The sequence below is a fragment of the Manis pentadactyla genome, chromosome 6 (assembly GCF_030020395.1).
Source record: "Manis pentadactyla isolate mManPen7 chromosome 6, mManPen7.hap1, whole genome shotgun sequence".
Taxonomy (NCBI): Eukaryota; Metazoa; Chordata; class Mammalia; order Pholidota; family Manidae; genus Manis; species Manis pentadactyla.
Genome location: NC_080024.1, coordinates 145,315,712 through 145,328,109, shown reverse-complemented (window position 1 = coordinate 145,328,109; position 12,398 = coordinate 145,315,712). Strand labels below are relative to the sequence as shown.

At 43.6% G+C, this 12,398-nt stretch overlaps 1 protein-coding gene and 1 long non-coding RNA gene across 3 annotated transcripts in view; one reads left to right on the top strand and one right to left on the bottom strand.

Annotated features, from left to right (window-relative positions):
- LOC130684156 (uncharacterized) overlaps positions 1-7,494 on the top strand; it is an 86,027-nt gene extending 78,533 nt beyond the window's left edge. Inside the window, exon 3 of the long non-coding RNA XR_008998369.1 lies at positions 7,405-7,494. This is a non-coding gene — a long non-coding RNA (uncharacterized LOC130684156). The remainder of the gene's footprint in view (positions 1-7,404) is intronic.
- The window catches only part of CDH20 (cadherin 20), a 188,159-nt gene that overhangs the window by 32,743 nt on the left and 143,018 nt on the right, over positions 1-12,398 (bottom strand). For both annotated transcript variants that reach the window (XM_036876692.2, XM_036876693.2), the window contains exons 3-6: positions 8,036-8,330; positions 7,387-7,506; positions 4,893-5,060; positions 977-1,164 (exon numbers count right to left, since the gene is read on the bottom strand). In XM_036876692.2, coding sequence (XP_036732587.2) covers positions 977-1,164; positions 4,893-5,060; positions 7,387-7,506; positions 8,036-8,330 — 771 coding nt within the window. The remainder of the gene's footprint in view (positions 1-976; positions 1,165-4,892; positions 5,061-7,386; positions 7,507-8,035; positions 8,331-12,398) is intronic.

Genomic DNA, 12,398 nt, shown 5'->3' with positions numbered 1-12,398 from the left:
TTGCTATTTTGATTGTCTTCTTCCCCTTGCTAGAATGTAAGTTCATGAAGGCAGATGTTTTTGGTTATTTTATTTACTCTCTACATTAAATGCCTAGAATAATACTTGGCATATAGGCAGACACTCAACAAATATTTGTTGAATAAATAATTCAAGATATCTTGGGTTTTTTTATGTAAAGTGAAGGAAAAGGAAGAATAAATAATGAGTTTTTGAGCTAATATATTTCATCAGGTATATATCCACTAGGATGTTAAAATTTCAATTTTCAAAAAGTTTTTTCTTTTACCTGATTATAATCATGTGTTTTATGCCACAAAAAGACTCCGTAGCTCACATTCAGACACTTGGTAACTTCCCATGAAGCAAAGAAGTTTGAAGTGGTAACATTACTCAGCAGCTATGTTTTTTTATTTTTATTTTATTTTGGTATCATTAATCTACAATTACATGAAGAACATTATGTTTACTAGGCTCCCCCCTTCACCAAGTCTCCCCCACAAACCCCACAGCAGCTATGTTTTATAAAGCTTTTCCAAGTCTAATTAGCATCCCTGGATCTTCAAGTAGCAATTAAAAAAATCACTGAATGTTATTTAATGATTCATAAATAATAATACAGTTTGCTCTATTGTTATTGTATACCATGGTAAAAAAATGAGTGTCATTCAAGTGCAAATATTGGTCAAGTCATTAACATTAGGCAGTTGAACTACAATAGTTTTAAGTGGCTAAATACTGAGCTAAGTACTAAGTACAGGGTGTTTTTATCATGACCTGGTCCTTCTTTGTGAAATGATGACACAGCCGGTATTTACATGGAAGCGGAAGGAGTAAGAGTTGTTGTTTTTTAATAAGAGGAAAGCGCTTGTCAGGATTTGAAGCAATACGTACAAATAGTCCAACAGCCCTTACTAACATCTCACATACATTTAGAGCCCCCACTGAAATGATTTGGGAAGAACAGTCATGTTACCTTCTTCACAGTTATGATGCCGACTTGGAAATTGGGATCTGTGTTGATGTCAAAGGCATCAGCACCATCCCCGTCCACGATGGTGTACTTCATCTCCGCGTTGGTTCCCTCGTCCAAGTCCTTGGCAAACACCCTGCCCACAGTGGAGCTCACCGGGGCCGATTCCAGCACGCTCATCTGGTAGTGTTCTGTGAAGAAAGGTCACAACATGCATTCTTGTCATCTGCCACTGTAAAAAATGCTTCATCAGTATCACACGTCAGGCATGCTGTGCAAAGCATCTTTCTCCTGGTTCTGCAATTAAAACTAAAGTTCTGCTGATGAAAAACAGATCCAAAGAGGTTGAGTGAATGGTGTCAGTTCATGGCCTGTACTAGGTGTTGGAGAAGGAGGGGCCAAAATAGCTTGACCAGAATCCTAAGAGCAGGACAGGACAAAAGCAAAAATATTTATTTCAGTGAATCTACCTTCAGAGTGGTAGGAAGGAAGTCCCTTGCTTTCCAATCTTTTCATTCTTCCTAATGAACCATTTTCTCAAGTGTTAATTCCTACTGAAAAAAATAGTAAAATGGTCACAAAGTGCATATTTATTCTGTTCACATTTCAAATGCCTGCAGTTTTTTTCGTTGTCTGGCCAGTGAACTGAGTGTCCATCTCTGTGACCACTTGTCCATATTTAATGGCAGCCAGTGACTGGTACGGGAGGCAGAGCCTCAGAGAGCATGCTCCACCAGCTCCACGTGTTGTCACCTGGGTCTGCCTGCTGGCAGCCCCTCCATGGACAAATCTCTGATACTTCTTGTTCTCTTGTTCCAGAATAAAATACCTGCAAAGTTCTCACATATGTAAAAAGCTCAGAGCTGGTAATATTCTTTTCAACTTGATATCCTAAATTCAAAATTAAGTTTAGTTAATTTTCATCTCAGTGGAGTTGTATCTTTGCTAACTTCCCTTCTCTGGCATTCAACTTTCTGATGTTCTTCATTGTTTTGTCACTTAGAATGTGACTGACTCAATAACAAAGAAAATCACACAATCATACTTCAATATACATGGTCTTTTGATTCCAGTATGTATTGTAAGCTACAGGGAAGCCCTGGTAATGACAGCTTGAGTCTCACAACGATTTGGGGAGGCTGTCAGCATCCAGCCAGCTCACAGCACCCTCCCTTGCACAGGAGAAGAAATAATGCGGGTTTTTTGCAAATATGAGCCAGGAAATCACTAATGTGTGTACCAAGCTGGCAGGCACTTGGAAATCATGATCTCTTTTCATTCACTTTCAAAGTTGTTGATGCATTAGACTGCTGTTGCAGAACTTTTGGGAAAAACAAACAGTATCTGCCTATAATTTTCTCCACACCAGGAAAGCTATGTGCTCTGTGTTTCAGCAAACATATGCATAAAATTTCTACACGTGATACATTATATTATGTTAGAAATAGCCTGAGATCTTGCTGTTCCATTATATTTTGCTCAGTTTAAAGGTGACAGAGCTTATTCAATATAAAATAGTAGGTGTGTCATTTTGTCAACATCTAATAATCAGTTATGAAGGAAAAAAAGAAGGAAAATGGAATTCCTAGAATGAGAAATCAGAAATTAATTAATAATGCAGAATAATATATCTAAGGTATGTTTATGAGATCATTTAAACTTAGTTTTCAATAGTCAGAGGGGGGAAATATTTAAGGGTGAGATAAACATTTTTAAAAGCCCCCAAATAACAGCTCTTTTAGAGGAGGCAGAGATAATGTGGGAAGAATGTTTGGAGACAGATCACTTTCACACATTTCCATTTTGTCTTCCCTGCAACACAATCCCCACTTGCCCTCTGCTAGATTCTCCATTCTTTCAAAAAAGTGGTGACTGAAAGTGTATGCTTTAGCGTGGTGTTAAGATGTTGGCTTGGGGGGCAGGACTAAAGCCCTGGTTATCATTGTATTGTGTGATGCTGTTGTGAAGCCACCACGTTTGGGGGGTGAGACTTTCCTACAGAATGTCCAAATCCCCATGCTGTGAGCTCTGCAATAATTTCCTACTTTTGCCCTTTCTGCTTTCATCAGAGATCTGTCTAGTGTCAAATTTAAAAAGCCACACAGTATAGTTCAGGATGTTCACGAATCTACAGTCTACGGCGTGCACACTATAGTCGTTCATGAAGTAATACAGATGGACCCCCCAGAGTCAGCAATGCAGGAAGAAAGCAGCCCATATGGCATTTCACAAACTCATGCATTACTCTTTTGTGCTGTAGAGCCAGTCAACTTAGTGACCTCCTTACTCGCACCACTTGTGACTGACTGACTCACAACTACTATTCAGCTAATGGTCTGGCTTAATTCTTTTGTTTTTTTGTTTCTTCTTCTTTTTATGTTTTTTAACCTGATTTCCCTGGAATGTGTTCTCTAACTGCCTCCTCTGGGCAGCTGCTTCTAAAATTCACGTCTCCATTCCTGGCCTCCAGCCCACAGTCATAGCTCTGTTATTTCCACCTTCCTTAAGGACACTCTGTCTGATTGACCTGCTGTCACTTGATATTCAAATCTGAATCTGTCTTTCTCCTTCTCCCTGCCACTAGTTGCATTGTGCATCTTCTCTTTCTATCAGTAGTATAATTCTTCTCCTAGACTGAAACCTCACTGTTGTCTTTGTCTCCGCCCTCTGCCTCAGTTCTCTTGGCCTAGAAAGCAAGAGGCAGAAATCCATCTTTTCTTACTTGTCCCACTCCACTCCTTTCGCCATTCCTTGAGTTCTTAGCAGTTCAAATCTGGACCACTCTAAGAGCCTCCTGATGGACTCCCCTGATTCTAGACTCCACCCACGCCAGCCTGACCAGTACACGGCTATCAGGTAAGCCTTTCTTTATGTCTCCCTTGCTCAAAAACTCCTCAGTGACTTCCGCTGGAAATATAATGTACTTGAAACACTGACGAGTAGGTCTCCATTTTAGGTGTCTTTGAACATAAAATTACATTTGCAACTTTATTTCCAGGTCTTTATGTATACATTTTTTCCCCCTTGTATTCATGTTTCTACTCAGATGAGCTCAGCAGAGATTTCATTTGTTTTGTATACTGCACTGTTTCCTATGCTTAGAATCGTGCCCAGAAGAAATGTTCTTTGAATGAATGAATGGCTTTCTCCTTCTGGAATGTTCTCCTTTCTGCCTGTTTAAATCCTTTACATGCTGCAATTCCCAGTTGAAACCTTCTCCTGTGAAGCTGCCTTTCTTCTTAGTATATTGTATAGGCTTCGTTCTGCCCTGACCAGGCGGCGCAGCAAATACTGCTTCTTGGTTTGCTTTCACTGAGTGTAGAATGTGTACTCCCCACGTGGATGTTGCGCTTCACAGGGGCAGGTGGTGGGTTTCAAGCATCTTGAGGCCAGTGCCCTTACAAAGCACATGCTTGGCACCTGCTTGTGAATTGACTGATCAAGGTGGTCACATGGGGCCCTGTGTTCACCTGCAGTTCTGGCTTATTTCCCTGCATGCATGCTCAACAGGGACAGTATTGCCCCCAAGGGGACAAAAATTGGTTCTGGTGGTGCAGAAAGGTGAAAGAAATCTTAGATATTACATGGGTTGTGGCTCTCCAAAGTTCAACTCTGGTTAACAAAATCTTATCCCTCTGTATTTCATTTTATTGGGATTGGTGCAGGGCATGGCGGTCAAGGAAAAACGTCTGAAAGGGCTCCAGAGGGAGGTGAAAATGGAAAAAGTGAGGAACACAGTTTGGTGCTAAGGATGTGGAGATCCTCAGGGGGAGTGGTCACGTGAGGGTTGCGTGCTAAATGTAGGAAAGGAATCCATGAAAACCTGAACTTGAAGACAATCTCACACTGCCCTTTCTCACCTCTCTAGTAGGTCATCTCTCTGGCCTGACATCTGTGCTCTGACTGGGGAGGTACTCACTCTGGGGAAAGCGGGGTGGGTTATCATTGACGTCCGAGAGGGTGATGTTGACCGTTGTGGTCCCAGCTAATCCTCCAAGCTGCCCTCCCATGTCCTTGGCTTGGATAATCACTTCATAGTACTCTTTGGCTTCTCGGTCCATGTTCATGAGTGCCGTCCTAAGAACACCTGCGGGATAGAAACAACTTTGTTTTGAAAAACACAACCACAGTCCAGCTTTTAAGATTAGTTTCTAGGTTTCTCACTTGTGCACTGTGACTGCTTAGAGCAAGTCACCTATATTTTATTAAACTTGAGGTCCGAAGCCCAGTTTCAAAGAAGTGCTGTGCTTAAATGGTGAACAAATACTCTTCCAGCAGGCAGAGCTGAGAGGCCGATTTCCTCGGGCAGCATTACTGAGACAGAACAGGAGGGGGCAGCAACGCTCTCTAACCGACTTGGGCAATCGCAGTCTGAGGCAGTTGCAGGCTGCTCTCACCAAAGGAAACTGGGGCTTCGGGTCCAGAAAACAAAGCCTTATATGTTGCAGATCTGTAATTTTAGATGATTCTCCTTCGGCTCTTTCTTTCTTCAGCCCCTAGAGCCCTCGTGTGAATGACTCTTCTTTAGGCAACCCACCCCTAGTCTGCTTTTTCCTGCCTCCCAGGACCTATGAGCAGGGTTGGAATTCTGATTTGATTTTCCTTTTGTTATATATCCATTCTGTTTTGCAATGTTCTGCTTCACTCTATGCTTCTCTGAATTCGTAAGCTAGGACCTGAAAGATACTCTGTGACTTGTTTATTTTTAACGTGCAATAAGGGATGAACTTCCCCAGACAGTAAGTGGCAGTGTGATGATAGTTTCATTTACGTCCAGGGGTCTAAATAAAAATTCAGTGAAATGTTGTTTTGATCCAGCCTAGGATGTGCAGCAATGTTTCATTTCCCTTTTAACCCTTCCACTTAGAAAAGTTGACTTCTGTGCACTCTAGGCAAAGATTAAAGCCTTGTGTACTGCAAGTTAACAACAGGACCCTTGGCTAAATAGACCTTTTGCATGCAGAGGGAAGGGCCTGGGAACCACAGACCTGTCCCCAGTTAACTCCTAGAATGTATATACTGCATTATAGTAAAAACATTCTAAAGTGAAATATGCAGCATTTTCTTTTTTCAAATGCCCCATGGGCACAGCAGTAACTATCTTTTCATGTAGTTTTGACCTTAATGCTAAAAATGCCCCTTGGGAGCTGTCAAAATAATATAAGTTTCCTTTTAGGATATAAAGGACACATTACCCTCTTCCTGTCTGTATTTTTCTTCCCTGTGGGCTTGCCCCCCACAGGCCCTTACCCCATCCGTGGAATTATTAAAGTTGCTATTTTATTGAAGTCCCTAAGTGCAATTTTTTTCTGCCTACTAATTTACAATTCCTCACTTTCTACCTTTATGTTATAATTTTCTGAATGCCTGGTTCCCCTTAGGACTTCTGGAAAAAATTCTATCAGGTCGTTAATAGAAATGTCTTTTTTCTCTTTCAAATAAAGAGGTGACTTTGAGCATTCACCATTGACTTTACCTCTGTGGCTGGAGTTTCTTTACTCAAGTTCCCTGTCAGTTACTGTTAAGCCCTCAGTTTTCCTGTATGTAAAATGGGAATAGCAATACTTGCATGTATTTCCTGAGTTCACAAGAATACTGGGAGGCTCCAATGTGGTAACATTTATGAAAGTATTTTAAAAGGGAGTAAGCCCCATACAAGTGATAGATAATCAGTCTGCCCAACTTGGAGGTATTGAAGGGGATATTTTATAGATAAAACATACAAATTCTGTAGTCAAGCTCCTGAGGTCAAACTTAAAAAAAGCAAAACAAAAACAAACTGCGTTGGTTTGTCCTTTTCTGCTATTGCATCTTACGCATCTGGTTCTCTATGCCGTCCTCCCTGTTAGAACTTCCCACTCAGCACCCACCTTTGTGGGGGCCACCTCCCCTGCTCTGTGTTCTTTTCCCCCTCGTCCAAACCTGTCTGTCTCAGCATTCATTCCTTTGGCCTGCCTTGTTCTCTGCTTAGTTCAGGTGGTTCAGTGGAAAGAACGTGAGCCTACACGCCAGGGGGTGTATCTGCACTCAGTTCCTGCTTCCCTTATCCGGTCAGTGGTGATGGACTGGAGGCTCTTTCTAGGTTCTCTCAGGTCTTCCTGGAGTGATAAAAGACCTTAACCCTGGGAAGAAATACAATTGTAGGGTTTACTGAAGGCCAGTAAGAATGTACTTCTGTGGAGAGGCAGGCCTTAGGGCCTGTCCAGTCAGCCCCCGCGTACCGTCTATTCCCAGCGCTGCTGTGACCCCCCCAGGGCAGTGCTGGTTTGCTCTGTTAGTCCTAAAGCTTATAACAATCTTCTGTGATTAATACACTTCCTGGAGAGTCCTCGAAAAAGAGAGTTGGCTCTGTCATACGGAGCAGTTACAAATAATAAAGTGAACACTTCTGACTTGACTGTTACATCAAATACCTGTTTTGGAATCCACAGAGAAATACGGCTGGCCCTGGAGAATGCTGTATACAACCCGGGCACTGCTGCCGTAGGTTGGATCATCGGCATCTGTGGCTGTCACCTGGATAACAGAGGTCCCTGCGGAAGAGAGATGGTGGAGGCCTGTTGAAGTGGAATTGCTGAAGGCTGGTGCAGCCCTGAGGGGGCCACCCTAAAGGATTTGCAGATGTTAGGTTTGCGTCCTTGTGAGAGCCCCTTCTAGGTCAAGCTTCCGCCACTCCTACCTTGCCTTTCTTTAGTGGGGACAGGAGTCATTTGTGTTTTATGTTCTTAGTTAACAGTAAGGAGTCTTCATTGCTCTTCTCATAATGCCACAATGCTTCTCCCTTACGAGTTAAGCATTGTCTGTCTATCCGTCATTATCTGTCTATTGTCTATCTTTTGTTTTTAAAGAATCAGAAGTGAGTAAAAATACTAAGCGTAGTACTACTATTATTTTGTACCATGACTCATTTCAGTGTCTCAGTAGCTTCCTGCCTGCCTAGGGACTTGGGTGTCATTTCTGGTTCAGTTTTTTAATTTGTGAGCTATTCACATTCTCTCCTTCTCTGAGTATAGGCAGGAAGATGCCCCACTGTGTGTGAGAATCAGTGAATCTCCACCTTACCCACTGGCGACATTTCTGGCACTGTGGCGACGTAAGGGCCATCCAGGAACCTGGGCTCATTGTCGTTGATGTCTTGGATCTTGATGATGAATTCCGACTCCGGCTCCATCGGCCTGCCTGTCCGCCTGTCCAGGGCTTGTGCCCTCAGAGTGTACTGCGCCCTTTCCTCTCGATCGAGCCTCTGAATGGCGTGGATGTCTCCTGTGGTGTCGTCAATGGTAAACACGATGCCTGCGCCTTCTCCTGAGAGGATGTATTTGATGGATCCGTCCCCCCTATCCATGTCTGAATGAAGCTAAGAAAAAAAGAGCATCGAAATCTCATTACGGATATGAATAGGTGTTGGAAATAAATTTTCAGTGTGGTCCAAACTTACGACCTCCTTTCAAACAGGAAGACTTTTTTTTTCACTTAAGCATTTAAATCATATGTCTACAAAGAACTAATATGCATTGAATGTGACTGTATCAAAGAGCAAATAGAGGTTGTTGAATAAAGTTCTTCCATGTCACACTCACATGTTTTTTTAATTTCCTGTCCCTGAGAAGTGTAGAAAACAGGTTCTGGAAAGTGTAGTTCACCAATGTGAGAATAGGAGCAAGTCTAACAAGGATGTCCAGCATCCTCACTTAAGAAGAAAAATAGACAATCCTAAACATTTTAAAATAAAAAAAGTGGTATAAATTAAGTGTTGGAGTTTCAAAAACTTTATGGTGATTCAAGTTGGCTGAAAAACGGAAGATTAATAAATAGGCTTCGACCAATATGCTCGAAATAGAAAATGACCCCATGGGCTCTTGCACCGCTGATTCTGTGGTCCCGGTTCCTCTTTCACTCAGTAGGACTACGCTTATGTTGCTGGCTTTTACTCTTTGCATCAGTGTTTATCTCCTTTTGGTGGGATCAGTTCCTGGGCTCATAATCGAATCACTCAAATCTGTGTGGATGGCTGAGTTATGCACAAGCTTTTACCTGCCCATCCAACTATGTTTCCTCCTAGATTACTTTGTAACAACTCATGAAAGGAGCCTGTTTTCATATTAGGCTCAGAAATACATTTCTGCATCTCTGATGACAGACAGTGTGAGAACCCTGGAATTACATGGCCCAGGGGACAGCCATTACCTCTGCTGCTGCCTGGTTCTTAGCACGTTTCACAGTTCAGCAATGAAGTTCATGAGATTTAGTATGTAAAAAAAGACAACCGGTGTTAGGTTTAGATTGGGGAGGCAAATGCATCTGGTCCAAACACTGTGTCAGTTATAAATTGAGTGCTCTTGACAAAATTTTTTAATGTTTGTTACTCTCAAATTCCTCATAAATGTGGACAACACCATTAATACATACTTTGCAGGGTGGTTGGGATCATTAGAAATTAACGTATGTAAAGCACCTAGCAGAGTGTCTTTCCCATAATAGGAACACTATAAATGGGGCCGATTATGATGATGATGTATGTGCATAAAGAAAAGGGTATTAATGTGCCCAGCTCCTCTCTGCTCCCTTCAAACTTCAGGAGTGTGGCAGAGACTGCAAAAACAACCTGTTGGCTTTTTCCTTATGCACAGTCCAGTGGCAAAGGCTGCCTAAAGTGTTACTGGACAGTGTTACTCTGAGGAGTAAGTGGCACAGCCACCAAGAAGGGACCAGAAAATGTATTCACAACATCCTCAGACATGGATGGGTTTGGATGTTGTGGCTGTCTTTGAGCTGACCTCAGGTTGCCTGATGGCCAAATCACACAGGCAGCAATTTTGCTGCCTAGAGGAATTCAGCTGTGTCTTATCTAGAGAAGGGAAATAAAAGAATAAAACTGACTGAAAAAATGGTTGTATTTTTTCTGTCTAAAGAATTCTATTTAGAATATGAAGTTCTCACATTTCCTCGTTCTGTATACAGTGTCGTTGTTATTGCAATCCAGATCTTCTATTTCTGCAGTTAAAAAGCAGAGGTGCCTGGCTCTTACTGCGTAGAATAGAAAGTCATTTTATTCAGACCCAGCCACAAAGAAATGAAAATTCATCCCATCTGGAACTGGTTCCCAGGCAGAGGAATGGAATAGGGAGTAGGAAGTCAGGGTCTCAGGATTAAAAAAGAAAAAGCATGTGTGCGTGTTTACATATGTCCATATAAATAGACATATACATATTTATGCAAAATACTGTAATTTTAAGGCATGTGGCATAGTACTTTTACTTAGAATGAAATAGGTTAATTTAGGGCATGACCGATTATCTAGGGGAAAAAGAAGGAGTAGAAGCTGACGTAAAGTAACTGGGCCTGTTCTGAGATGTTCTGTTTATCATAACAGTTTTGTCTTATGAACCTTAAAAAAATTAGCGTCCTTGTGATCATTGCAGGCCAAGTGTAAGTGTTCTGCCCTGATGGGGAGTGCTTCATAAGTAACAGGAGGCTAAACGCTGAACATCTGCGCTCTGCAAGGAGGTTCTGGCTGCCCCGGAGCCATCTGCTGGCTGTTGTCAGTAGAGTCTGGGCTGAACCTCAGGTCTTAGTCTTGTTTCATCTGTACCAGGAGGACCGGAGGAACCCTAGGGCTGTGCGTTCCTGAAGGCAGGAACCATGTGGCTTTCACTCTTGTGGGGATGCTCACATGTAGCAAATGGTCAATAAAGTTTTATTGACTTTATTGAGTAGTGTAGGGTGTAGGATTAAAGATTTTTGTGAAATCATGTGTGGATAAAATGAAAGTTCCTGTGGCTAGGATTCTTATCTGGCCCTGGTTGGCTAGCTCACTGCACGCGTGTGGGCAATGTGTTGCTATTGATTCTATGTAAAGAGCTCTGCCCAGTGTTCTGGGTGACATGGTGGCACGGCTGCAAGGTTGCAGGAGAGCAGAGCAGAGGCTGGCTAGTGTTGAGGACAGAGGCCCAGAGGCAGAGACTGGCTTGCTGCGTGCAGACTTGCTCTGAGCAGATGAGGTTTTAGTGATTGACCTGCCACTGTGGACATAAAGTTGGGTATAACCCTTTCACCCCAAGAATGTTCTACTGTCATTTATTTGGTCTCACTGAGTCCATAGTGAACTTGCCCAGGGCTGAAACCCATTGGCAAGACAATTGGCGACAGTCAGCAGGGTTCATTGGTGACCAGGGAAAAACACAGGCTGTCCTCATGGAAGGAGTGTTTCAGCGGCTGCACCTATGATGGGGAGACATCCAGGTGTTCCCTGTGGACATGCACTGTGAAGGGGTGGAGGGCTGGGCTCCACCCCAAGAGAAAGCTGATTGAAATGGCGTCATTATGAAGTGCTGTGGCCCGAGAGGAAGCAGCACGAGAAGGAGCTGCGGCCCTAGAAGGAGCAGCACGCAGGCTGGCAGGTGCCGTGGGGCAGGTCAGGGATGTAGGGGAGCCGTCAGCCCCGGAAATGGAGGAGCGGAGGTGTGATGAACAGGTGGGGGTGGAGGTCTTGCCGGTGTGGAGGCATCGGCCCCTCCTCGGTTGAGCCCCCACCTGGTTGGAAGCTGGTGGATAAGCCAGAGGGACTCGGCAACTGCAGTTCTTTCAGGAGAGGTGCGGCCCCTCCTCGGGTCGTGGAGCGCTCCATGCTCTGCTGCTGTCCTCAGGCTCAAGCACAAAAGGAAATACTGTCTGCTTCTGGAAGGAAGAATTTAAAAGGTCCTGTGAAGTTCACGAGGACCCAGATGTGGGTTGGTTTCAAAAAGGCAGGAGCAGACAGAGAGAAATTGGACTGGAGCTGCGGTTCTAGCTGCTGGGACGAGGCAAAGGGCAGAGAGGAAGCAACAATATCAGCCTGCGTGTCTACGGGACTTCTTGCTGGGGAGGCTGGAGAAGGTGGGTACCGTAAGGCCCACCCATGGCCCTTTTGGTTAATGCCTTTGAGTAGAACTGGTTTAAATACAGCCAGGATGACCTCTTGGTGGCAATGGATCTCTTCAGGCTTGAGTTTTATTATAATTTATTAGAACTGGTTTGAATACAGCCAGGATGCAATGGGTCTCCCCCAGGTTTGAGGGTTATTATAATTTGTTGTAATTTTTGTTATTTGTATATTGTCATAGCCTCTGTTATTATGGAATTTGGTTACAATGCACCAGCTTTCTTGCACAGGGACCATTGCAGAGGATTGAGGGCACATAAATTGAAAGGAGAGAATCCTGGAGGGGTGGAGTGTGGATAAAATGAAGGTTCCTGTGGCCAGGATTCTCACCTGGCCCTGGTGGCTAACTCACTACACATGTGGGCAATGCATTGCTACTGACTCTATGTAAAGAGCCCTGCCCAGTGCTCTGGGTGATACGGTGGCAGGGCTGCAAGGCTGCAGGAGAGCAGAGCAGAGGCTGGAGTGGTGGCAGTGCTGAGGACAGAGGTTCAGAGGCAGAGA